Below are 23,796 nucleotides of genomic sequence, written 5' to 3'. Positions count from 1 at the left end.
GTCACTGGGCGCAAGATCGGGGCTGTACGGAGGATGATCTAGAGTTTGCCATCGAAAAGACGTGATGAGACCTTTTGGTTTGATTCGCCACATGTGGACGGGCATTGTCTAGCAGCAAAACGATGCCCTTGCTCAACGTCCATGGACTGTTGCTTTGATTCTGGTGTGACGTAGGCCACGCACGTTCCATCGCCCATAACAATTTGGCTTAAGAAATCATCACCGTCGTTGTGGTGCCGCTGAAGGAAAGTCAATGCAGTGTCTAAATGTTTGGTTTTGTGCACATCAGTCTACATTTTCGGTAATTTTCGGTAATTCAAGTGCTCGGTCACAATGCCATACAGAACACTACGAGAAACATTAAGAAAGTCATCCTGCAAGGAGTAAATCGTAAAGCGTCGGTTTTGTCTCACCTTATTGTCCAGTTCCTGCACCAAACTTTCATTAAAGACCGAAGGACGCCCCCTCCGTTGTTCATCATGCACATTTGTGCGGCGATCTTTAAATGCTCTCACCCAGTTTCTTACCATTCCATCGCTGATAATGTTTTCTCCGTAAACTGCACAGATCTCACGATGAATATCGATCGGTTTTAGGCTTTTAGAACTAAGAAATCTTATAACAGCCCGTATTTCACAGTCGGCCATACTCACAATTATCGGAGGCATCTGAAACACTCAGTACACGACGTAAACAAAGAAGAATCAGACTGTAATGGCGTCAGTACGTAGATTAAGGTACAGGCCTTCATGTAAAAATAAAATTATTGAGACATCTTAGCACGTCTTTTTTTAAAATTTCAAACCGGTACTTACTTAAAAAACACGCCTCGTACTAAAAGCATCTCGCATTGACGTCCGCACTAAACCTGTGGTCAATCTTTTGGGTTTACACTTTACAATCACTTCACCTCAACAACAGAGGAAATGGGCAGGTTTAGTACACTGATGCAATTCCCAGTCATGTAGCATCCAGTGACTAGTCCACATTCGCAGTCACTGTGAGGCGTAGCGCCGTATAACAATCAGGCAGTTAAGTGGGAGATGTGTCTCAGAGCTGGATAGTGACAGATGGTGACGCGAGACTGGACGGACACGTAGTTGATGTATTAGCCGATAGAGGACAATACTGGACAGGGGGACTGTGATTTTAGTTCCGATGGTGCCCACTAGAGTGCACTAAAGTAATGGAATGTTTTGCATAAACTGTTCTTGTATTTTCATAAAGTGTTATTATGTCTTTTTGTGTATGTAAATGTTATACATGTGTTTTAGCAGTATGAACGATGCGTGAGTGTGGTTTAAGGTTAATATGAAGATAATTGTTTAACGAGTTATGTAGTGGGATTTAGTTGGGAACATTTCGAAGAAGTAGGGATATGGACAAAGGGGATTTTTGTAGAATACATTTGTAAAGTAAGTTTATGGTAAAGGGAAAGTTAATTCAGGTATAAATAACAATAGTAAGTAACTTTATGCATAAGCAAAACTTCAGCATATTACATAATTACGTCGGTAAAAAGTGAAGTCGTTAGGTTTATTATTTTGCGATTGGTTATCGGTGAAATGCGTGGATTGACGCGGGAGAGTGTTGTTTTGCTATTGGCTGTTGAGTAAACTGACCAATGGTAAAGCAATATTCTTCGCGCGCCTTTCTCTGCTGGTAGAGGAGACTGAGAGTATTCTAGACAAGAGTGGGAGCCTAGCCATGAAACAATTCGGACGTGTGTAGTAGTAGTTACGATGGAAACGATAAGTTGCCGGATCTAGCAGTATTTCATACATCAAAAGTGTTGGAAAGTGACGGCATAATTATTACGATGTGTGTGTAGAAATTTCGGAATTTTTAAGTGAATTTTGTGGACAGACTTAATATTTGGCGAGTATTATCAATCAATAACAATCAGTATTTTTGTAGCTAATAGTTTTCTGGACATGCAAGACCATAAACTTGCTAACGTGAATGAAAGGGATTGTGAGTGATTGTGTTAAAACTAGCACAGGCTTGGTAGTGATATATTAATTAACCCTTTCGTGAGCCGTGGGAAACATGCTTCCCACTACAATGAACTCGCTCCTAGTCCCGTGGGATTCACATTTCCCACCTCTGTACGGTGCTACCACCTAGTGAACAGTATAGGGTACTACTTCCAATCGGAAGTTACCGCCGTTTTTGCTGTATCTTCGCGTAGAGGCATTGTATAGCTGAGTGTTGCTCTGTAGAGGAGCCTTTCAGTGCTATTTTTGCGTGAATTTTGTGTTTTTTTCCTCAAAGCTATAGTATAAGGTAAATACTTTTGATTTACCCAAATTTATGAAGGAAACGGAAGGAACGGTGAGAATTCCAGTTTGAAACAAAAGGAGCCATTTCTGCAGTAAAACGGATGGATAACTGACCAGTCACTTTCCTGGCCTCAATTCATGACCCATGAGAAACAGCCTCAGTGAGCAGGAAATACAAGGATGGTACTAGTAAAGAGATTTCTTGTCCTGAAGTTGTGGCAGAATACAACAAAATTATGGGTGGTGTCGATAAGTTTGATCAATTACGAGAAAGGTATGCTATTGGCAGACGTTCTGTAAAATGGTGGCACAGAATATTTTATTTCCTGGTGGACGTTGTTGCAGTGAACAGTTTTATCCTGTGGAAAATAAGTAAAAGAGAAAGTGGACAGCATGATCAGCTCACATACAGGATCCATCTAGCCAGAAAATTTATTGCTGGCTTCTCATCCCAAAAAAGGAGCGGACAAAATCCTGTCTTTCTGGCAAAAAAGGATTTCGTCATGTGGCTGTAGGGGAGCATCAACCCATTTTAGGAGAAACCTACAGGACGTGCCGTCATTGTAGTACCAAAACTGCGAAAAAGAGCACTCTCTGTGTTTGTACATACTGTCAAATACCACTTTACATAGACCCATGTTTCAGAAAATTTCATGGCAAGTAATTGTGAACAATTTTTGTAACAAGAGATGTAAATTTATCAAATAAATATGACATATATTGAAAAAGTTGTTTTAGTCAGTAACTCCAAGGAAGGGCAGTGGGAAGAATAAATGATTCAAATGGCTCTCAGCCGGCCGCTGTGGCCGAGCGGTTCTAGGCCCTTCATTTCGGAACCGCGCTGCTGCTATGGTCACAGGTTCGAATCCTGCTTCTGGCATGGATGTGTGTGATGTCCTTAGGTTAGTTAGGTTTAAGTAGTTCTGAGTAGAGATGGGGGATCCGCTTCTGAACTGATTCATAGAGTTGAATCTTTCAAAGGAGTGAACAATCAGTGATTCAGAAAAAAAGAACGGTAGCTCCAAGCGTTTCCCACAGCAGAGAGAGAGACACGGAGCATATCAGCGGGGCCTCTGCTGGTCAGAGCACACTGCACGCCACACAACACAGCCAGTGCCGGCCTCTGCCATGCTTCTACCATGGCTGCCTGCATTGTGCAGTGCCCCATTGGATTTTGTGTTTCACATATGCCGTCTCTGTGCTTCCTCTGCCGCTTTCAGTGTCTGGCGCACCTTAACTTAGCATCGCACTCCATCAGCGATCGTTTCAGTCGTACGTCCTGCCCGCTGGGCAGTTGATGCGGAGCAACAGGACAGAGAGCATCCTAGCGGAGAACATAAGAACTACTTGCAACAACCTGCTTGCAAGAGAACGGACGATTTGTCTCGGAGCGGGTGCCTGGTGCCCGTTCACCGCTCCCCCCACCCTCGGAACTCGATCGCTCAACGCTCACCCCACCGTTCTCGACTCTAGCCAGAGCGTTGAGCAAAGCAACTCAGGCGTCACTCTGGTCTCTGCGGTCTTAACTCGTGCAGTCATACAGCTCGCGGCTCGACCTGCTTGACTCAGCGCCTCTGCATTGGAGTTCGTCTCTACTGGATATTGTTCTTCGTAGTAATACCAGTATGTATATTACATAATTATGTTATGTATACATCATTTGTTTTTATTTTATTTTTATTTATTTAAACTGATCAGATTATGTTCCTGACGACTCCTCTTACTATAGGATGTTTTATTATGGACACTCGAATTTATGCTTTAATTACGAGCTAACTGATAAACGTATCACAAAATGTGATACACCAATATTTTCCTTGTTTTATTCTGCGTAAGGCTATATGCAGCACTTTGGTCTTACAGTAAAATTTATATATTTTTTTCTTATTGTAGTACGGATTTTGCAATTAAAGGCACCTTCAAAGGAAACGTTCAATTTAAAAATATATGGCTTGCGATGAATTTGTACAAGGTTAATGAAATTTTACTACATTATAGCGAAATATATTGTTAATGTAAAGCTCAAGTTACGACATTTTCCGATCACCCAAAAAACCACGATAGTGCATAATACACTCCTGGAAATTGAAATAAGAACACCGTGAATTCATTGTCCGAGGAAGGGGAAACTTTATTGACACATTCCTGGGGTCAGATACATCACATGATCACACTCACAGAACCACAGGCACATAGACACAGGCAACAGAGCATGCACAATGTCGGCACTAGTATAGTGTATATCCACCTTTCGCAGCAATGCAGGCTGCTATTCTCCCATGGAGACGATCGTAGAGATGCTGGATGTAGTCCTGTGGAACGGCTTGCCATGCCATTTCCACCTGGCGCCTCAGTTGGACCAGCGTTCGTGCTGGACGTGCAGACCGCGTGAGACGACGCTTCATCCAGTCCCAAACATGCTCAATGGGGGACAGATCCGGAGATCTTGCTGGCCAGGGTAGTTGACTTACACCTTCTAGAGCACGTTGGGTGGCACGGGATACATGCGGACGTGCACTGTCCTGTTGGAACAGCAAGTTCCCTTGCCGGTCTAGGAATGGTCGAACGATGGGTTCGATGACGGTTTGGATGTACCGTGCACTATTCAGTGTCCCCAAGACGAACACCAGAGGTGTACGGCCAGTGTAGGAGATCGCTCCCCACACCATGATGCCGGGTGTTGGCCCTGTGTGCCTCGGTCGTATGCAGTCCTGATTGTGGCGCTCACCTGCACGGCGCAAAACACGCATACGACCATCATTGGCACCAAGGCAGAAGCGACTCTCATCGCTGAAGACGACACGTCTCCATTAGTCCCTCCATTGACGCCTGTCGCGACACCACTGGAGGCGGGCTGCACGATGTTGGGACGTGAGCAGAAGACGGCCTAACGGTGTGTGGGACTGTAGCCCAGCTTCATGGAGACGGTTGCGAATGGTCCTCGCCGATACCCCAGGAGCAACAGTGTCCCTAATTTGCTGGGAAGTGGCGGTGCGGTCCCCTACGGCACTGCGTAGGATCGTACGGTCTTGGCGTGCATCCGTGCGTCGCTGCAGTCCGGTTCTAGGTCGATGGGCACGTACACCTTCCGCCGACCACTGGCGACAACGTCGATGTACTGTGGAGACCTCACGCCCCACGTGTTGAGCAATTCGGCGGTACGTCCACCCGGCCTCCCGCATGCCCACTATACGCCCTTGCTCAAAGTCTGTCAACTGCACATACGGTTCACGTCCACGCTGTCGCGGTATGCTTGCTATCAGTGTTAAAGACTGCGTTGGAGCTCCGTATGCCACGGCAAACTGGCTGACACTGAGGGCGGCGGTGCACAAATGCTGCGCAGCTAGCGCCATTCGACGGCCAACACCGCGGTTCCTGGTGTGTCCGGTGTGCCTTGCGTGTGATCATTGCTTGTACAGCCCTCTCGCAGTGTCCGGAGCAAGTATGGTGGGTCTGACACACCGGTGTCAATGTGTTCTTTTTTCCATTTCCAGGAGTGTAAATCAATAATTAAAAACTTTGTCATATCGTGGAAATTTTAATAAATAATACAAAATTCTTACTCATTATCTGTGTTACTTCAAAATAGGATCAAATAAAATCAAAATACAGATATAGTACTGGAATAAACCAAGTTTAAAGGGCCATGTGCCTTCTATTTATTTTCTATTGTGAATGAGTGCTGAGTCATGAAAAAGAGCTAGTTCATTTCAGGGAGTGAACAGTTCTGATCCGATCTCTGAAAAGAACAGTTTTGCTCATCTCTAGTTCTATGTTCTAGGGGACTGATAACCTCTGCTCTTAAGTCCCATAGTGCTCAGAGCCATTTGAACTATGCGACTTAACTGCTGAGGTGATCAGTCCCCTAGAACTTAGAACTACTTAAACCTAAGTAACCTAAGGACATCACACACACGCATGCCTGAGGCAGGGTTTGAACCTGCGACCGTAGCAGTCACGCGGTTCTGGACTGAAGTGCCTAGAACAGAGGAAAGTCCTCTGGACCTGACGGGATACCAATTCGATTCTACACAGCATACGCGAAAGAACTTGCCCCCCTTCTAACAGCTGTGTACCGCAAGTCTCTAGAGGAACGGAAGGTTCCAAATGATTGGAGAAGAGAACAGGTAGTCCCAGTCTTCAAGAAGGGTCGTCGAGCAGATGCACAAAACTATAGACATTTATCTGTGACGTGGATCTGTTGTAGAATTTTAGAACATGTTTCTTGCTCGAGTATCATGTCGTTTTTGGAAATCTGGAATCTACTCTGTAGGAATCAACATGGATTCCGGAAACAGTGATCATGTGACACCCATCTCGCTTTATTTGTTCATGAGACCCAGAAAATATTAGATACAGGCTCCTAGGTAGATGCTATTTTCCTTGACCTCCGGAAGGCGTTCGATACAGTTCCACACTGTCGCCTGATAAACAAAGTAAGAGCCTATGGAATATCAGACCAGCTGTGTGGCTGGATTGAAGAGTTTTTAGCAAAAACAGAACACAGCACGTTGTTTTCAATGGAGAGACGTCTACAGACGTTAAAGTAACCTCTGGCGTGCCACAGGGGAGTGTTTTGGGACCATTGCTTTTCACAACATATATAAATGACCTAGTAGATAGTGTCGGAAGTTGCATGCGGCTTTTCACGGATGATGCTGTAGTATACACAGAAGTGCCAGCATTAGAAAATTGTAGCGAAATGCAGGAAGATCTGCAGCGGATAGGCACTTGGTGCAGGGAGTGGCAACTGACCCTTAACATAGACAAATGTAATGTATTGCGAATACATAGAAAGAAGGATCCTTTATTGTATGATTATATGATAGCGGAACAAACACTGGTAGCAGTTACTTCTGTAAAATATCTGGGAGTATGCGTGCAGAACGATTTGAAGTGGAATGATCATATAAAATTAATTGTTGCTAAGGCGGGTGCCAGGTTGTGATTCATTGTGAGAGTCCTTAGAAAATGTGGTCCATCAACAAAGGAGGTGGCTTACAAAACACTCGTTCGACCTGTACTTGAGTATTGCTCATGAGTGTGGGATCCGTACCAGGTCGGGTTGACGGAGGAGATAGAGAAGATCCAAAGAAGAGCGGCGCGATTCGTTACAGGGTTATTTGGTAACCGTGATAGCGTTACGGAGATGTTTAGCAAACTCTGCAAGAGAGGCGCTCTGCATCGCTGTGTAGCTTGCTGTCCAGGTTTCGAGAGGGTGCGTTTCTGGATGAGGTATCGAATATATTGCTTCCCCCTACTTATACCTCCCGAGGAGATCACGAATGCAAAATTAGAGAGATTCGAGCTCGCACGGAGGCTTTCAGACAGTCGCTCTTCCCGCGAACCATACGCGACTGGAACAGGAAAGGGAGGTAATGACAGTGGCACGTAAAGTGCCCTCCGCGACGCACCGTTGGTTGGCTTGCGGAGTATAAATCTAGATGTAGAACCGCACGGCCACGGCGGCCGGCTGACCTGCTGAGACAATGTTCACACGTAGGTGCTGGTTCGTCGTAAAGGGACGGAAAGAACCGCGCCGCCGCAACTGACCTCTTTTGATTTATTGGTATACTGTCAACTGCTTCTCCACTGGCGACAGACTGGTTCCCACCCCCTTTTATACTGGCGTGTTCCCCTATCAGTGAGTCAGTTCTGCGATACTGTTGGTGTAAACGTCTCCCCTCGGGTGACGGCTCTGCTAGAGTGTAGAGGCAGGTAGGGAGGGTCTGGAGTGCCCACCTGGAGCGGCTGATGAGTGCCGTGGCGAGTCCCCGGCCGCGGGCAGCGGTGTCTACGCTGACGACCCGAACCTCGAGCTGGCGGCGGTCCGCCGGGTCTGGGAAGAGCCTCGCGAGCTCCTCCGAAGCGCGGCCGTCCACGAAGGCGAGCAGCTGCAGGATGCGCCGGAAGCGCGGGTTGGGGCACTGCGCCACCGCTGCCTCCCCGTCCCCCTCGCCGCCTGGCTCGTGGATGCCGTTGATGCAGACCGCCAGCATCTCGCCCGTCGCCGCGTCCACCGCCATCAGCGACAGGTCTGCACATGCAGGACGTCACCTCACAACACCAATGGCAGTGTCGTCACCTCACACACGACACAACATATCAGTACCAATTAGTACAATACTGCCCATTAAAATTGCTACACCAAGAAAAAATGCAGGTCATAAAATGGTGTTCATTGGACAAATATATACTAGAGTGACATGTGATTACATTTTCACGCAATTTCGATGCATAGATCCTGAGAAGTCAGTACCCAGAACAACCACCTCTGGCCGTAATAAGGGCCTTGATACGCATGGGCATTGAGTCAAACAGAGCGTCGATAGCGTGTACAGGTACAGCTGCCCACGCAGCTTCAACACGATACCACAGTTCATCAAGAGTAGTAAGTGGCGTATTGCGACGAGCCAGTTGCTCAGTCACCATTGGTGAGAGATCTGGAGAATGTGCTGGCCAGGGCAGCAGTCAAACGTTTTCTGTGTCCAGAAAGGCCCGTACAGGACCTCCAACATACGGTCGTACATTATACTGCTGAAATGAAGCGTTTCGCAGTGACCGAATGAAGGGTAGAGCCGGGGGTCGTAACACATCTGAAACGTAGCGTCCACTGTTAAAAGTGCCGTCAATGCGAACAAGAGGTGACAGAGACGTGCAACCAATGGCACCCCATACCATTACGCCGGGTGATACGCCAGTATGGCGATGGCGAATACACGCTTCCAATGTGCGTTCACAGCGATGTCGCCAAAAACGGATGCAACCATCATGATGCTGTAAACAGAACCTGGATTCATCCGAAAAAATGACATTGTGCCATTCGTGCACCCAGGTTCGTCGTTGAGTACACCATCGCAGGCGCTCCTGTCTCTGATGCAGCGGCAAGGGTACCGCAGCTATGGTCTCCGAGCTGATAGTCAATGCTGCTGCAAACGTCGTCGAACTGTTCGTGCAGGTGGTTGTTGAGATGCAAACGTCCCCATCTGTTGACTCAGGGATCGAGACGTGGCTGCACGATCCGTCACAGCCATACGGATAATATGCCTGTCATCTCGATTGCTAGTGATACGGGGCCGTTTGGATCCAGCACGGCATTCCGTATTACCCTCCTGAAACCACCGATTCCATATTCTGCTAACAGTCATTGGATCTCGATTAACGCGAGCAGCAATGTCGTGATATGATTAACCGCAATCGCGATAGGCTAAAATCCGACCTTCATCAAAGTCGGAAACGTGATGGTACGCATTTCTGCTCCTAACACGAGGCATCACAACAACGTTTCACCAGGCAACGCCGGTCAACTGCTGTTTGTGTATGAGAAATCGGTTGGACACTGTCCTCATGTCAGCACGCTGTAGGTGTCGCCACCGGCTTCAACCTTGTGTGAATGCTCTGAAAAGCTAATAATTTGCGTATCACAGCATCTTCTTCCTGTCGTTTAAATTTCGCGTCTGTAGCACGTCATCTTCGTGGTGCACCAAATTTAATGGCCAGTAGTGTATTCAGGGTGGTCAGAAAATGTGTGAAATGCTTGTAGCGATGTTACAGGGCAGATTGTACTGAGACATAAATGTTAAGTAAGAAATTCGACACGTTGCTCCGTTTCCGAGTTATTTAGCATTGAAGTTAACCAATCAGATCGTCGCGCGCGTAAATTCAAGTTTCAGCTAACGAGACAAAGCACTCGTTGGGCAACACCGCCCCTGGCAGGCCGCTTGAATGCGAGGGCGCGACGCACAGATTGGATATATATATATATATATATATATATATATATATATATATATATATATATATATATATATATAGAGAGAGAGAGAGAGAGAGAGACTAGTGAACAGGGGTCGACAACAGGTTTGCAAAATTACAGCAGTTATTGTCCCGAACTGCCCGTTTCTGAGGCAAAAATACCCTTCGTTGCTATTTATGCTCTTCTGTTCGGCGGTGAGGAAGCCAGCGAGCTCACACCTTTGAACACCTTCACTAGTGGAGGAACGTACCAAGACTACCAAACAGAGGCGTCCAGTTGAGCAGCGAGGTGTACGACCTTGGTCCGTCGATCACTTCGAATGACAGGATAGGTTTGCATGACATTGTTGGATTGATGCCAGAAACCTCGCCCAACGATTCATCATTGGTTTGTTCTCTGACACGTTTCTGTGGACATTTTGCAAGTACCTGTGAATATCTGCGGTGCTCTGGTTTTCCTTCAAAGGAGGCTAAAAGAGAGCTCTTTGCTTTGAACGCACTCCTGTTACACGTGCCATATTAAAGGTTAGGTATATCACCAGCACATGTCGGAACTTTGTGAGGGCTGAAGCAGGAATATTCGGTGATATATCACGACAAATTCTACATATTCTTCCCCCTAAACTGGCCAAGAAATGGTTTGCGTTATTTACTGCACGCCTCTCATACCTTACTTCTGCATTGCTCATGACAGTGTGTCCAGTGTTTCTCTGACTAATTAGTGGTGTGGTCATACAGGTTTTGGATGTCTCCGTAAGTTTATTCCGTCTATAGTACTTAATCTTGTTCAGAGGTTGTATACTGCTCCCCCTTACCCAGTGCTGCTTCCGACCTTCCTTCTCCGCTGAAGACCAACTCCTTAACGTCGTTCACCTTCTCTCCCTCCAGCTCAACTCCCGTCGCTCCGCCATTTTTGTTTCCCTCGACCTCTAAAATGCCTATGACCGTGTATGGCATCCCAGTCTCCTCTTTAAACTCCACACCCATGCCCTGCCTATCGATTTTGTCCGTCTGGTCGCTTCCTTCCTCTCTCGCCATCCTTCCTGTTTCACCCTCCACAACACCGACTACCGTATCTTTTATCCAACTGCTGGCGTCCCCCAGGGCTCTCCCTTTATCTCTTGTATATGGCTGGTATGTTAAAGCCACCCCCACCTGTCCACCTTCTCTAGTATGCTGAAGACACTGCCTTCCTGGCTCTCTATCCTATCCTTCAACTCTCCCAACACACCCTCCTAACCCACCTCAACCAGTTCAGCACTTGGTGTAACCAGTGGTTCCTCCATCTCAACCCCTCCAAAACCCAGGCAATCATCATAGGCCACACCAACCGCACCTTCCGTCTCCATGATTTCTACCTCACATTTTATGGTCGTCCCATGCAGCTCACCCCTACCCTGAGATGCCTTGGCCTCACCCTTGACTGCCACCTCACTTGGATCCCTCACCTCCAGACCATCCAGCATAAAGCCCATTCCCGCCTCCATCTCCTGAAACTCCTGTCTGGCTGGACATGGGGATTGCATCCTTGCACCATCCTCCACATCTACAAATCTCTCATCCGTCCTATCATCTGTTATGCCAGCATTGCCTGGATCTCCGCACCCACCCGCTTTTACAAGGCCCTCCAAATCCTCGAATGCCATGTGCTCCACCTTGCCTTCTGTATACGCCTTCCTTCCCCCACACGGCTCCTGTATGAACTCATCCCCTTCCTCCACCTCTTCATGTTCCTACAACATCTCTGCATCCTTTACATTGTCCGCAGGCTTGATTTTCCCCACGCCTCTGGTTTCCTCCTTCCTCTCCACCCCCCCCCCCCCCCATCCATTGCCGCACCTCTATCGCTGTATCCCTCACTCTCTCCACCTCCACACCCTCCATCTCCTTTATCAGGGCACTTTCCAGCGCCTCCCCTTCCCAGATGATGAACTTCGCCATGACATATACCCTTCTTTCCAACTATAACTTGGCTTCGTTGTTCCCCTCCCTCCCCAGAGCCCCAGGCCCCCCTCCCCAGGGCCCCCTATTCCTCTCCACCCCTCCTCCCAGAGCGGTTTTTCCTCCTTCCCCCCCCCCCCCCCCCTGATACTCTGCACCCCATCCTTGCCTCTTTCTCTCCCACATCCCTCCCTATCTGGCCCTCTTCAGCGCACCCCATTTTAGAGTCGCCCCTTTTTTGTCTATTGTTTTCCATGATGTTCCCTCTTTTTTGTATCTATGTTCACCATGTTTTCTCCTTTGTTATTTTTGAATGTCTTCTATTGTTTGTTCTACGTCTTTCAGCTGAAGAGCAGCGCATATGCTGCTGCCAGCCCGCCCCAATGGGGAAGTGAAATACAATAAAGGAAAACAAATTGTACACTGCCCTCCACTCCTTTTCCATTCTTTCAGGCCTTCCCCTCGGCTGGTCCCACTTGGCAGTTTTGTTCTTCATCGTGTGTGCTCCAAGTGGGTTTGAAGTGTGTTGTGGTGGAGTGTTTTTAATATTGTGGCCAACTTTTAACCTGTTCGTGTGACTTCAGCGTCTTTTTTGTGTTCTACAAACTGACAACTGCGTTTTTTAACTTTATGTCGACTTTTTTTAATTGTCCTCCCATGAATATCTCCATGTCAGTGTATTTTTACCTCAATTATCTCCCCTTTGTTTTATGTTCCCCTTTTTTATCGCCTTGTATGTAACGTTTTCTTCTTGTATTAACTGTCCTGTCACTCGGCTGAAGAGTGTCGGATTGTGCCGCTGACAGCCCTCTCCTGTCCATATGGGGTAGGGGAATGAAATCAAAATAAAGAGAAAAGAAACGTATACTGCCTAGTCCTTACTTCCACACTTCCTATTGTAACATCTCCTGTTAATTTCGTGGTTTCCGATGGCAAAACACACTTCATAAGGCAACGTATCTGAACTCTTTACAAAACGTTAAGCACTATAAACGAAAATAGCTTAAAATGTATCTAAAAACTGCATGATTACATTGCTAGTTACACGAAGAAAGATTGGAGACACTTGGGTAAGGAATGCAGTAGTAAGGTCTGCAAATTCTGTGTAAATCATGGCCAATCCTCAGTTGGACGTTTTACGGTATGAATCCGTTTGCTAACAGTCGCACAAAACTTACATCGACTAGCGCCTGTCGCCTGCATGGATATTGTTCCTCATACAGACGTGGAGCCAGTTACATAAAACGAATCGCCAGGGACAACTGAATCACCCTGTACATTAATTAAATTTGTTGTACCCCCCCACCCTCCCACCCCAAACCCCCCATGTTGCACTTTAAGGGGGAGAATTGAGCTGTGCATGAGTTAGGATCGATTCCTACCACTCATGAAACCTCTGTGCTCCTCGTATCCTAGCGACAGGTTGCTCGATAGATCGCAAGGGGGAGTATAGTCGAGTACTGAGCTCCATTTCGTTGTGTTTTAGATGGCTATGGAAAGTGCGACTACCACGTTTGAAGAATTACTGTTTCCCTCTGCCTCTGTAGTCGCCGGTTTGCGTCATTGGAATTAGCACATTTGTTATTTATCTTACCTTGGATGTGGATACCGTGATGCCAGTATTTATTTTGCAGTTAAATATTTGCCTACAAAGGAAATGATGTGGATGTGGCACTTTAGGAATTGTTGTTGCTCTCAGCCTTCTTGGTCGTGGGTTTGTGACTTCAGAGACCTTCTGTGACGAGGGTATTGGAAAATAGGTACAAAGCTACAGCAAATGTCTAAGTCGGAGCCCCGAGTATGTTGAGAAGTGGGGCTAGAAGATGTAGTTAACTGTTGCAAATAAAACATATTTTCCCTGTGATTTCCATTTCGAGATCGATCGGACCTTAATAAACGAATAGCCTTCAAGAATAAGCATTCCATGGTAACAGCACAAGTCAGAGTATTCGAAGTCTACTTTTAAAAGGTAAACAAAATTTAGGTTTTGGGGTTGCTCGTTTTATGCAAGTTTTATTTCTGTGTTTATTTGACAATAAGAAATTAAAATTAAAATTGAATGTTTCCTTTTAAAGACCTCTATGTCAAATCTTCAAACAAGTTAGCCTCTGAAAGAACTTGTTTTCTTTTTCTCACGTGGCAACGTCATTCTGTTATTATTGAGACACATTTAAAACTTGGTCCGGCCTTCTGACGTTTATTATCGTGCGAATAATAATTCCTGTTGTTATCACCTTCTCTCTCTCTCTCTCTCTCTCTCTCTCTCTCTCTCTCTCTCTCTCTCTCTCCGTGTGTGTGTGTGTGTGTGTGTGTGTGTGTGTGTGTGTGTGTGTGTTTGTATGTTATAGAGCTCCTAATCTAAGCTGAATGAAGAGACTGAATGATGTCTTGGCTAAGTTCAAGTTAATTGCCTTGTGCTAACGTCTCCTTAATGACTACATGTATTTGTTTCTGGTCATCCAGATGGTATTCAATATCGTCATTATTTTTCAATTTAAAATTTTATTAAAAGTGATTATATTATTTTTTAAAAAATTGTCTGCCTTTCTGACAAAGAAAATTCCTTTAAGTATTTCGTGATATGTTTTAAAATTTTCATTGTGTCATTTTTTAAATGTTTTTTTGATGACTTTCTAATTATTTAGCTAATGTTAAAATATCACTAAAGCAAATAAAAATTGTTAATACTCTTTTCCCTTTTGGTTAAACACCGTACCACTCCAGGATTGATGCTCTCTGCCACTTGAGCGATGTTGAAAGGTCTAAAGTATATTAAGCTGATGATATGCTCCCAGTTACTGCTGATGAAATACGCTGAAGCGCCAAAGAAACTGGTATAGGGGTGCGTAATATAGAGGTATGTAAACAGACAGTATACGGCGTTGGGGTCGGCAACCTCTAAATTAGACAAGTGGCTGGCACAATTGTTAGAACGGTTATTGCAACTACAATGGCAGGTAATCAACATTTAAGTGAGTTTGAACTGGTGTTATAGTCGGCGCACGAGCTATGGGACACAGCATCTCCGACATAGGGATGAAGAGGGGGGTTTCCCGTACGACCATTTCACGAGTCTACCGTTAATATCAGTAATCCGGTAAAACGTCAAATCTCTTACATCCCTGCGGCCGGAAAAAGATCCTGCAAGAACGGGACCAACGACGACGGAAGAGAATCGTTCAAAGTGGCAGAAGTGCAATCCTTCCGCAAATTGCTGCAGGTTTGAATGCTGGGCCATCAACAAGTGTTAGCGTGCGAACCATTCAACGAAACATCATCGATATTGGCTTTCGGAGCCGAAGGCCCACTGGTGCAACCTTGATGACTTCACGACACAAATCTTTACCACTCGTCTGGGCACGTCAACACCGACATTGGATTGTAGATCACAGGAAACATGTCGGACGAGTCACGTTTAAAATTGTATCGAGCGGATGGACCTGTACGGATATGGAGACAACCTCATGAATCCATGCATTCTGCATGTCAGCTGGGGACTGCTCAAGCCGGTGGAGGCTCTTTAATGGTGTGGGTCGTGTGCAGGTGGAGTGATATGGGACTCCTGATACGTCTAGCTACGACTCTCACAGGTGATTCTAGGCCCCCCACACGTCCAGAATTGCTATAGCGTGGCTACTGGCTCAATCTTCCTAATTTAAACACTTCTGCTGGCCTCTAAACTCCCCATTGTTGAGCATATCTGGGGTGCCTTGCTGCCTGATTTTCAGAAGAGATCTCAACCCACTCGTACTCTTACGGCTTTATGGACAGCCCTGAATAATTCATGGTGTCAATTCCCTCCAGCATTATTTCAGACATTAGTCGAGTCTATGCCACGTCGTGTTACCGGGGCCCTACACGATATTATGGAGGTGTACCACTTTCCGTGGCTCTTCAGTGTGTAATAATCGCTACTTCACATCATAAAAATACACAATATTAACAGAGTAGGATATTTTACGTGGTTTCTGAGTGACGCATTCAACGTCTAGATACATAATCCGCCAACCACCATGCGGTGCATGGCATAGGGTACCTTGTACCTCTGGTAGTCATTCTCTCTCGCGTAGCGAATGGACGAGGGAAAAACGAATTTCTACATGCGTCCATAGAAGCCCTGATTTGTCTGACCTCGTCTTTGTGCTCCTTACACGAGATACGTATGCTGGATTGTTCTGCAGGCCGTCGCACATGGCGCTTCGATGTACTTTCGCAGTATTGTTTCGTTCGATTTCTTCCCTCAAAAGGTTCACATTTAACTTCATGGAGTATTTCCGTAGTAGCCCCGTGTTCATCGAACTTAATAGTAACAAATCTTACAGCACCCATCTGAATTGTTTCGACGTCCTCCTTTAATCTGATCCGATGGGGATCCCAAATACTCGAGCAGTATTAGAGAATCTGTCGTACAATATTCTGTACATATGTATACATGAGCTACATTTTCGTTTCAGTCTTCCAATGAACCGAAGTCGGTGATAGATGCCACTAAAAATCACCTTTCGCGTTTCCATTTCTTGTAACTTTGAAGTATTACGTCTATAGAGGGTGAACATTAATACAACCAACAAACTGCAGTGATGGATTCCTGACTGCAAACGGAGGAAAATAGTTGCTATGAAAATGTGTCCGTGCGATGACAACAAATCCTCCCGGAACACTGTACAGAGCTGCATCGTATTCACGTCCCAACAGACGTGCAAAGCGGCCTCCATCGGACTGCAGATGACAGGGATAGTATAGGTTGTCATACATGGCACACATAATCGTACTTTGGCTTACACCATGTTGCCAGACCACTTGCCTGGAGCTTCTTCTAGGGTTGGTCTGACAAGAGAACCTCCCCATCGCATCCCCCTCAGATTTAGTTATAAGCTAGCACAGTGGATAGGCCTTGAAAAACTGAACACAGATCAATCGAGAAAACTGGAACAAGTTGTGTGGAACTATGAAAAAAATAAGCAAAATATACAAACAGAGTAGTCCATGCGCAAGATGATCTCTCCATTGGCAAAAGATTCCGGAATAGTCCCCCATTCGGATCTGCGGGAGGGGACTGCCAAGGGGGAGGTAACCATGAGAAAAAGAGCGAATAATCATCGAAAGGATACCGTTCTATGAGTCGGGCCGTGGAATGTCAGAAGCTTGAACGTGGTAGGGAAACTAGAAAATCTGAAAAGGGAAATGCAAAGGCTCAATCTAGATATAGTAGGGGTCAGTGAAGTGAAGTGGAAGGAAGACAAGGATTTCTGGTCAGATGAGTATCGGGTAATATCAACAGCAGCAGAAAATGGTATAACAGGTGTAGGATTCGTTATGAATAGGAAGGTAGGGCACAGGGTGTGTTACTGTGAACAGTTCAGTGACCGGGTTGTTATAATCAGAATCGACAGCAGACCAACACCAACAACGATAGTTCAGGTATACATGCCGACGTCGCAAGCTGAAGATGAACAGATAGAGAAAGTGTATGAGGATATTGAAAGGGTAATGCAGTATGTAAAGAGGAACGAAAATCTAATAGTCATGGGCGACTGGAATGCAATTGTAGGGGAAGGAGTAGAAGAAAAGCTTACAGGAGAATATGGGCTTGGGCCAAGGAATGAAAGAGGAGAATGACTAATTGAGTTCTGTAACAAGTTTCAGCTAGTAATAGCGAATACCCTGTCCAAGAATCACAAAAGGAGGAGGTATACTTGGAGAAGGCCGGGAGATACGGGAAGATTTCAATTAGATTACATCATGGTCAGACAGAGACTCCGAAATCAGATACTGGATTGTAAGGCGTACCCAGGAGCAGATATAGACTCAGATCACAACATAGTAGTGATGAAGAGTAGGCTGAAGTTCAAGACATTAGTCAGGGAGAATCAATACGCTAAGAAGGAATGACGAGATACGTTTGAAGTTATCTAACGCTATAGATACAGCAATAAGGAATAGCGCAGTAGGCAACACAGTTGAAGAGGAATGGACGTCTCTAAAAAGGGCCATCACAGAAGTTGGGAAGGAAAACATAGGTACAAAGAAGGTAGCTGCGAAGAAATACTTCAGTTGATTGACGAAAGGAGGAAGTACAAACATGTTACGGGAAAATCAGGAATACAGAAATACAAGTCGCTGAGGAATGAAATAAATAGGAAGTGCAGGGAAGCTAAGACGAAATGGCTGCAGGAAAAATGGGAAGACATCGAAAAAGATATGATTGTCGGAAGGACAGACTTAGAATACAGGAAAGTCAAAACAACCTTTGGTGACATTAAAAGCAACGGTGGTAACATTAAGAGTGCAACGGGAATTCCACTGTTAAATGCAGAAGAGAGAGCAGATAGGTGGAAAGAATACATTGAAAGCCTCTATGAGGGTGAAGATTTGTCTGATGTGATAGAAGAAGAAACAGGAGTCGATTTAAAAGAGATTGGGGATCCAGTATTAGAATCGGAATTTAAAAGAGCTTTGGAGGACTTGCGGTCAAATAAGGCAGAAGGGATAGATAACATTCCATCAGAATTTCTAAAATCATTAGGGGAAGTGGCAACAAAACGACTATTCACGTTGGTGTGTAGAATATATGAGTCTGGCGACCTACCATCTGACTTTCGGAAAAGCATCATCCCCACAATTCCGAAGACGGCAGGAGCTGACAAGTGCGAGAATTATCGCACAATCAGCTTAACAGCTCATGGATCGAAGCTGCTTACAAGAATAATATACAGAAGAATGGAAAAGAAAATTGAGAATGCGCTAGGTGACGATCAGTTTGGCTTTAGGAAAAGTAAAGGCACCAGAGAGGCAATTCTGATGTTACGGCTAATAATGGAAGCAAGACTGAAGAAAAATCAAGACACGTTCATAGGATTTGTCGATCTGGAAAAAGCGTTCGACAATATAAAATGGTGCAAGCTGTTAGAGATTCTCAAAAAAAGTAGGCGTAAGCTATAGGGAGAGACGGGTCATATACAATATGTACAACAACCAAAGGAAATAATAAGAGTGGACGATCAAGAACGAAGTGCTCGTATTAAGAAGGGTGTAAGACAAGGCTGTAGCCTTTCGCCCCTACTCTTCAATCTGTACATCGAGGAAGCAATGATGGAAATAAAAGAAAGGTTCAGGAGTGGAATTAAAATACAAGGTGAAAGGATATCAATGATACGATTCGCTGATGACATTGCTATCCTAAGTGAAAGTGAAGAAGAATTAAATGATCTGCTGAACGGAATGAACAGTCTGATGAGTACACAGTATGGTTTGAGAGTAAATCGGAGAAAGACGAAGGTAATGAGAAGTAGTAGAAATGAGAACAGCGAGAAGCTTAACATCAGGATTGATGGTCACGAAGTCAATGAAGTTAAGGAATTCTGCTACCTAGGCAGTAAAATAAACAATGGCGGACGGAGCAAGGAGGACATCAAAAGCAGAATCGTTATGGCAAAAAAGGCATTTCTGGCCAAGAGAAGTGTACTAATATCAAACACCGGCCTTAATTTGAGGAAGAAATTTCTGAGGATGTACGCCTGGAGTACAGCATTGTATGGTAGTGAAACATGGACTGTGGGAAAACCGGATCAGAAGAGAATCGAAGCATTTGAGATGTGGTGCTATAGAGGAATGTTGAAAATTAGGTGGACTGATAAGGTAAGGAATGAGGAGGTTCTACGCAGAATCGGAGAGGAAAGGAATATGTGGAAAACACTGATAAGGAGAAGGAACAGGATGATAGGACATCTGCTAAGACATGAGGGAATGACTTCCATGGTACTAGAGGGAGCTGTAGTGGGCAAAAACTGTAGAGGAAGACAGAGATTGGAATACGTCAAGCAAATAATTGAGGACGTAGGTTGCAAGTGCTACTCTGAGATGAAGAGGTTAGCACAGGAAAGGAATTCGTGGCGGGCCGCATCAAACCAGTCAGTAGACTGATGACAAAAAAAAAAGAAAAAAAAAGAAGTCTTCTGGACAGATAATATTGTGACTGATGTACCGTCAAGAGCGACGTTCATCATTAATGGATTAAAGTTAAGTACCAAACTAATTACGTCCGCTTTCTGAATTCTAATTCCTTGTCATGTTCCAGACCTCACGTCAGTATAGTTCTTCCCTCCTGCGTGAGCTAGAACGCGTGCGTTTCGGCCTCCAGTTGTAACACGGTGTTGGCTCTTCTGCCAACACAACAATAATCACTCCCTAAAAATTGATGAAAACATAAGATTTTGTCACATAAACTGCAACAAATGAATGCAACAGTTTCACTGACGCACAGTTTCCCCTGTGCTCAGTCAAAAATATGTTTTTAACGTTTTCAAATTTTTCCTTGTGTAGACCGTCAAATCCTGCATATGTCCAAGCAAATCTGAACATGTCCTGGAATTTTGGAGAGCGAAGTTGATTATTTGTGAGTGCCTCAACTTTGATAATTGTCTGTAAATAAAAAATTAAACTTTTCACTCGAGGGACGACTTGACCCAAGGACCTCTCGTTCCGCAGCTGCTCACGCTAACCACGGACAACGGCACGCGTGAGATCACACTCTCATTGCTGTTGCCAATCCTGCGCATAGACTACTCGGTTCCTATATTTTGCTTATTTTTTTCATGGTTGCACACAACTTCTTTCTGTTTTGTCGATAGATCTGTGTTCAGTTTTTCAAGGCCTATCCACTCTTCCAACTTATAACTAAATCTGGGGGGGGGGGGGGGGGGGTGCGATGGGGAGGTTCCCTGGTTAGTATCCTATAGAACTCGGTCCTTTAAATCTGGTGTACGCACAGTCCGCCTCCCTCCTGTGCATTTGTCTGTCTGAGAGGACCCGTGATCACACAAACGCTCAAGAAGGACTTTAAATTTTGTGTGAAGTGGTTGGTGTCTGCGAGGGTACTATTTTTAGTATAGACGTGCTGCCTCTCGACCATTTCCACCTGCTGGCAGTACACAAACACCACCTTGGTTTGTTCCCGACTCGAATACGTAACTACTCTGTTACTAAGCTAAGCTGCGTCAACCACACAGCGTGCCCCATCCTCTACGACCTCATCCCCTTCCACCACCTTCTCCTTTTCCTTGAACACATCCGCACACTATATCTTGTCCACCGCCTTGATCCCCCTCACCCCCTGGTGTCTCCCTTCCTCTCCACCCCCAACCAGTTGCCGCGCCTTTACCGTTGTGTCCCACCCTCTCTCCATCTCCACACCCTTCATCTCCTTTTCCACCACAACTTCCACCATCTACCCCTCCCGGATGATGAGCTTTGCCCTGACATCTACCCTTCCTACCAACTCTAACCCCATCTTCCTGCCTCCTCCTCAGGCCTCCCTCTCCTCCCCCTCCCTCCTCCTGAGCGGCTTCCCCCTCCTACTCCCCTCCCTCTCCTGTGCCCACTTTCAGTGTCTCTGCACTCCCTCCTGTCCTGTCTCTCCTCTTCATCTCCCACACCACGTGTCTCCTGCTTCTTCGTGTACCCACTGACGGCCCTCCTCTCTTCATCCCGCTGCTTCCCCCACTGCCCCTGGCTCTCCCCTCCTTTTCCATCCTTTCTGCCCTTTCCATCGGCAGGTCCCGCCTGGCAGTTTTATTCTTTGTCGTGTGTGCTCCAAGAGGGTTTTAAGTGTGTTGTTCCAGAGTGTTTTTACTACTGTAGCCGACTTTTAACGTGTGTATGTCCATTCAGTGTCTTCTCTGAGTTTTGAAGAATCGCCAACAGTTTTTTAAGTTTCTAGTGACTTTTTTTTAACTGCCTTCCATGAATGTCTCTGTGTTAGTCTATATTTTTTACCTCCATTTTCTCCCGTTATTCTGTTTTAAGTTCCCCTTTATCGCCTTATGTATGTAACATTTTATTCTTATTTTGAGTTGTTGTGTCACTCAGCTGAAGAGCGGCGGATTGTGCCGCTGACATCCCTCCCCTGCCCATATGGGGCAGGGGAATGAAATCACAATAAAGAAAAAAAATACCACACAGCGTGCAACACACAGAGGACACACCATGGCAATGATGCGCTTCCGGACACATACTCGTAGGACCTTTTTCCCTCCATTTGCAGTCAGGAATCCGTCCCTGCAGTTAATATTCACTTCACATACTTAGTGGAATTTTTATGTCAATCAGTACACCACTGATACTACTGGGTGATGAAAAAGTTTGTATAAATTTGACAACTGAATAAATCATGGAATAATGTAGATAGAGAAGTACAAATTGACACACATGCTTGGAATGACATGGGGTTTTATTAGAACCAAAAAAATACAAAAGTTCAAAACATGTCTGACAGATGGCGCTTCATCTGATCAGAATAGCAAAGTAAGACAAAGCAAAGATGATGCTCTTTACAGGAAATGCTCAATTTGTCCACCATCATTCTTCAACAATAGCTGTAGTTGAGGAATAATGTTGTGAACAGCACAGTAAAGCATGTCCGGATTTATGGTGAGGCTTTGGTGTCGGATGTTGTCTTTCAGTATCCCTAGAGATGTCGGTCGATCACGATACACTTGCGACCAGGTAACCCCAAAGCCAATAATCGCATGGCCTGAGGTCTGGGGAACTGGGAGGCCAAGCATGGTGGAAGTTGTGGCTGAGCACATGATCATCACCAAACGACCCGCGCAAGTGATCTTTCACACATCTAGCAATATGGGGTGTTTTTTTTTTGTTCTAATGAAACCCCATGTCATTCCAAGCATGTGTGTCAACATTTGTCTTTCTATCTACAGAGGAAATATTGAATTTAATTGATGAAAGGAGAAAATATAAAAATGCGGTAAATGAAGCAGGAAAAAAGGAATACAAACGTCTCAAAAATGATATCGACAGGAAGTGCAGAATGGCTAAGCAGGGATGGCTAGAGGACAAATGTAAGGATGTAGAGGCTTATCTCACTAGGGGTAAGATAGATACTGCCTACAGGAAAATTAAAAAGACCTCTGGAGAAAGGAGAACCACTTGCATGAATATCAAAAGCTCTGATGGATACCCAGTTCTAAGCAAAGAAGGGAAAGCAGACAGGTGGAAGGAGTGTATAGAGGGCCTATACAAGGGCGATGTACTTGAGGACAATATTATGAAAATGGAAGAGGATGCAGATGAAGATGAAATGGGAGATAAGATATTGCGTAAAGTGTTTGACAGAGCACTGAAAGACCTGAGTCGAAACAAGGCCCCCAGAGTAGACAACATTTCATTAGAACTACGGACAACCTTGGGAGAGCCAGTACTGACAAAACTCTACCATCTGGTGAGCAAGATGTATGAGACAGGTGAAATACCCTCAGACTTCTAGAAGAATATAATAATCCCAATCCCAAAGAAAGCAGGTGTTGACAGATGTGAAAATTACCGAACTATCAGTTTAATAAGCCACAACTGCAAAATACTACCGCGAATTCTTTACAGACGAATGGAAAAACTAATAGAAGCCGACCTCAGGGAAGATCAGTTTGGATTCCGTAGAAATGTAGGAACACGCGAGGCAGTACTAACCTTACGTCTTATCTTAGAAGAAATATGAAGGAAAGGCAAACCTACGTTTCTAGCATTTCTAGACTTAGAGAAAGCTTTTGACAATGTTGTTTGGAATACTCTCTTTCAAATTCTGAAGGTGGCAGGGGTAAAATACAGAGAGCGAAAGGCTATTTACGGTTTGTACAGAAACCAGATGGCAGTTATAAGAGTCGAGGGGAATGAAAGGGAAGCAGTGGTTGGGAAGGGAGTGAGACAGGGTTGTAGCCTAACACTGAGTATTGATTTAAGTGTCAGGAAGTCGTTTCTGAAAGTATTTGTATGGAGTGTAGCCATGTATGGAAGTGAAACGTGGACG

The 23,796-nt window shown here is 45.2% G+C and overlaps 1 protein-coding gene across 2 annotated transcripts in view; it reads right to left on the bottom strand.

Annotated features, from left to right (window-relative positions):
• LOC126291601 (arylalkylamine N-acetyltransferase 1-like) overlaps positions 1-23,796 on the bottom strand; it is a 159,317-nt gene that overhangs the window by 8,822 nt on the left and 126,699 nt on the right. For both annotated transcript variants that reach the window (XM_049985137.1, XM_049985136.1), the window contains exon 3: positions 8,025-8,319. In XM_049985137.1, the coding sequence (XP_049841094.1) occupies positions 8,025-8,319 (295 nt within the window). The remainder of the gene's footprint in view (positions 1-8,024; positions 8,320-23,796) is intronic.

The sequence above is a fragment of the Schistocerca gregaria genome, chromosome 9 (genome assembly GCF_023897955.1).
Source record: "Schistocerca gregaria isolate iqSchGreg1 chromosome 9, iqSchGreg1.2, whole genome shotgun sequence".
Lineage (NCBI taxonomy): Eukaryota > Metazoa > Arthropoda > Insecta > Orthoptera > Acrididae > Schistocerca > Schistocerca gregaria.
This window is presented reverse-complemented; position numbering and strand designations above follow the sequence as displayed.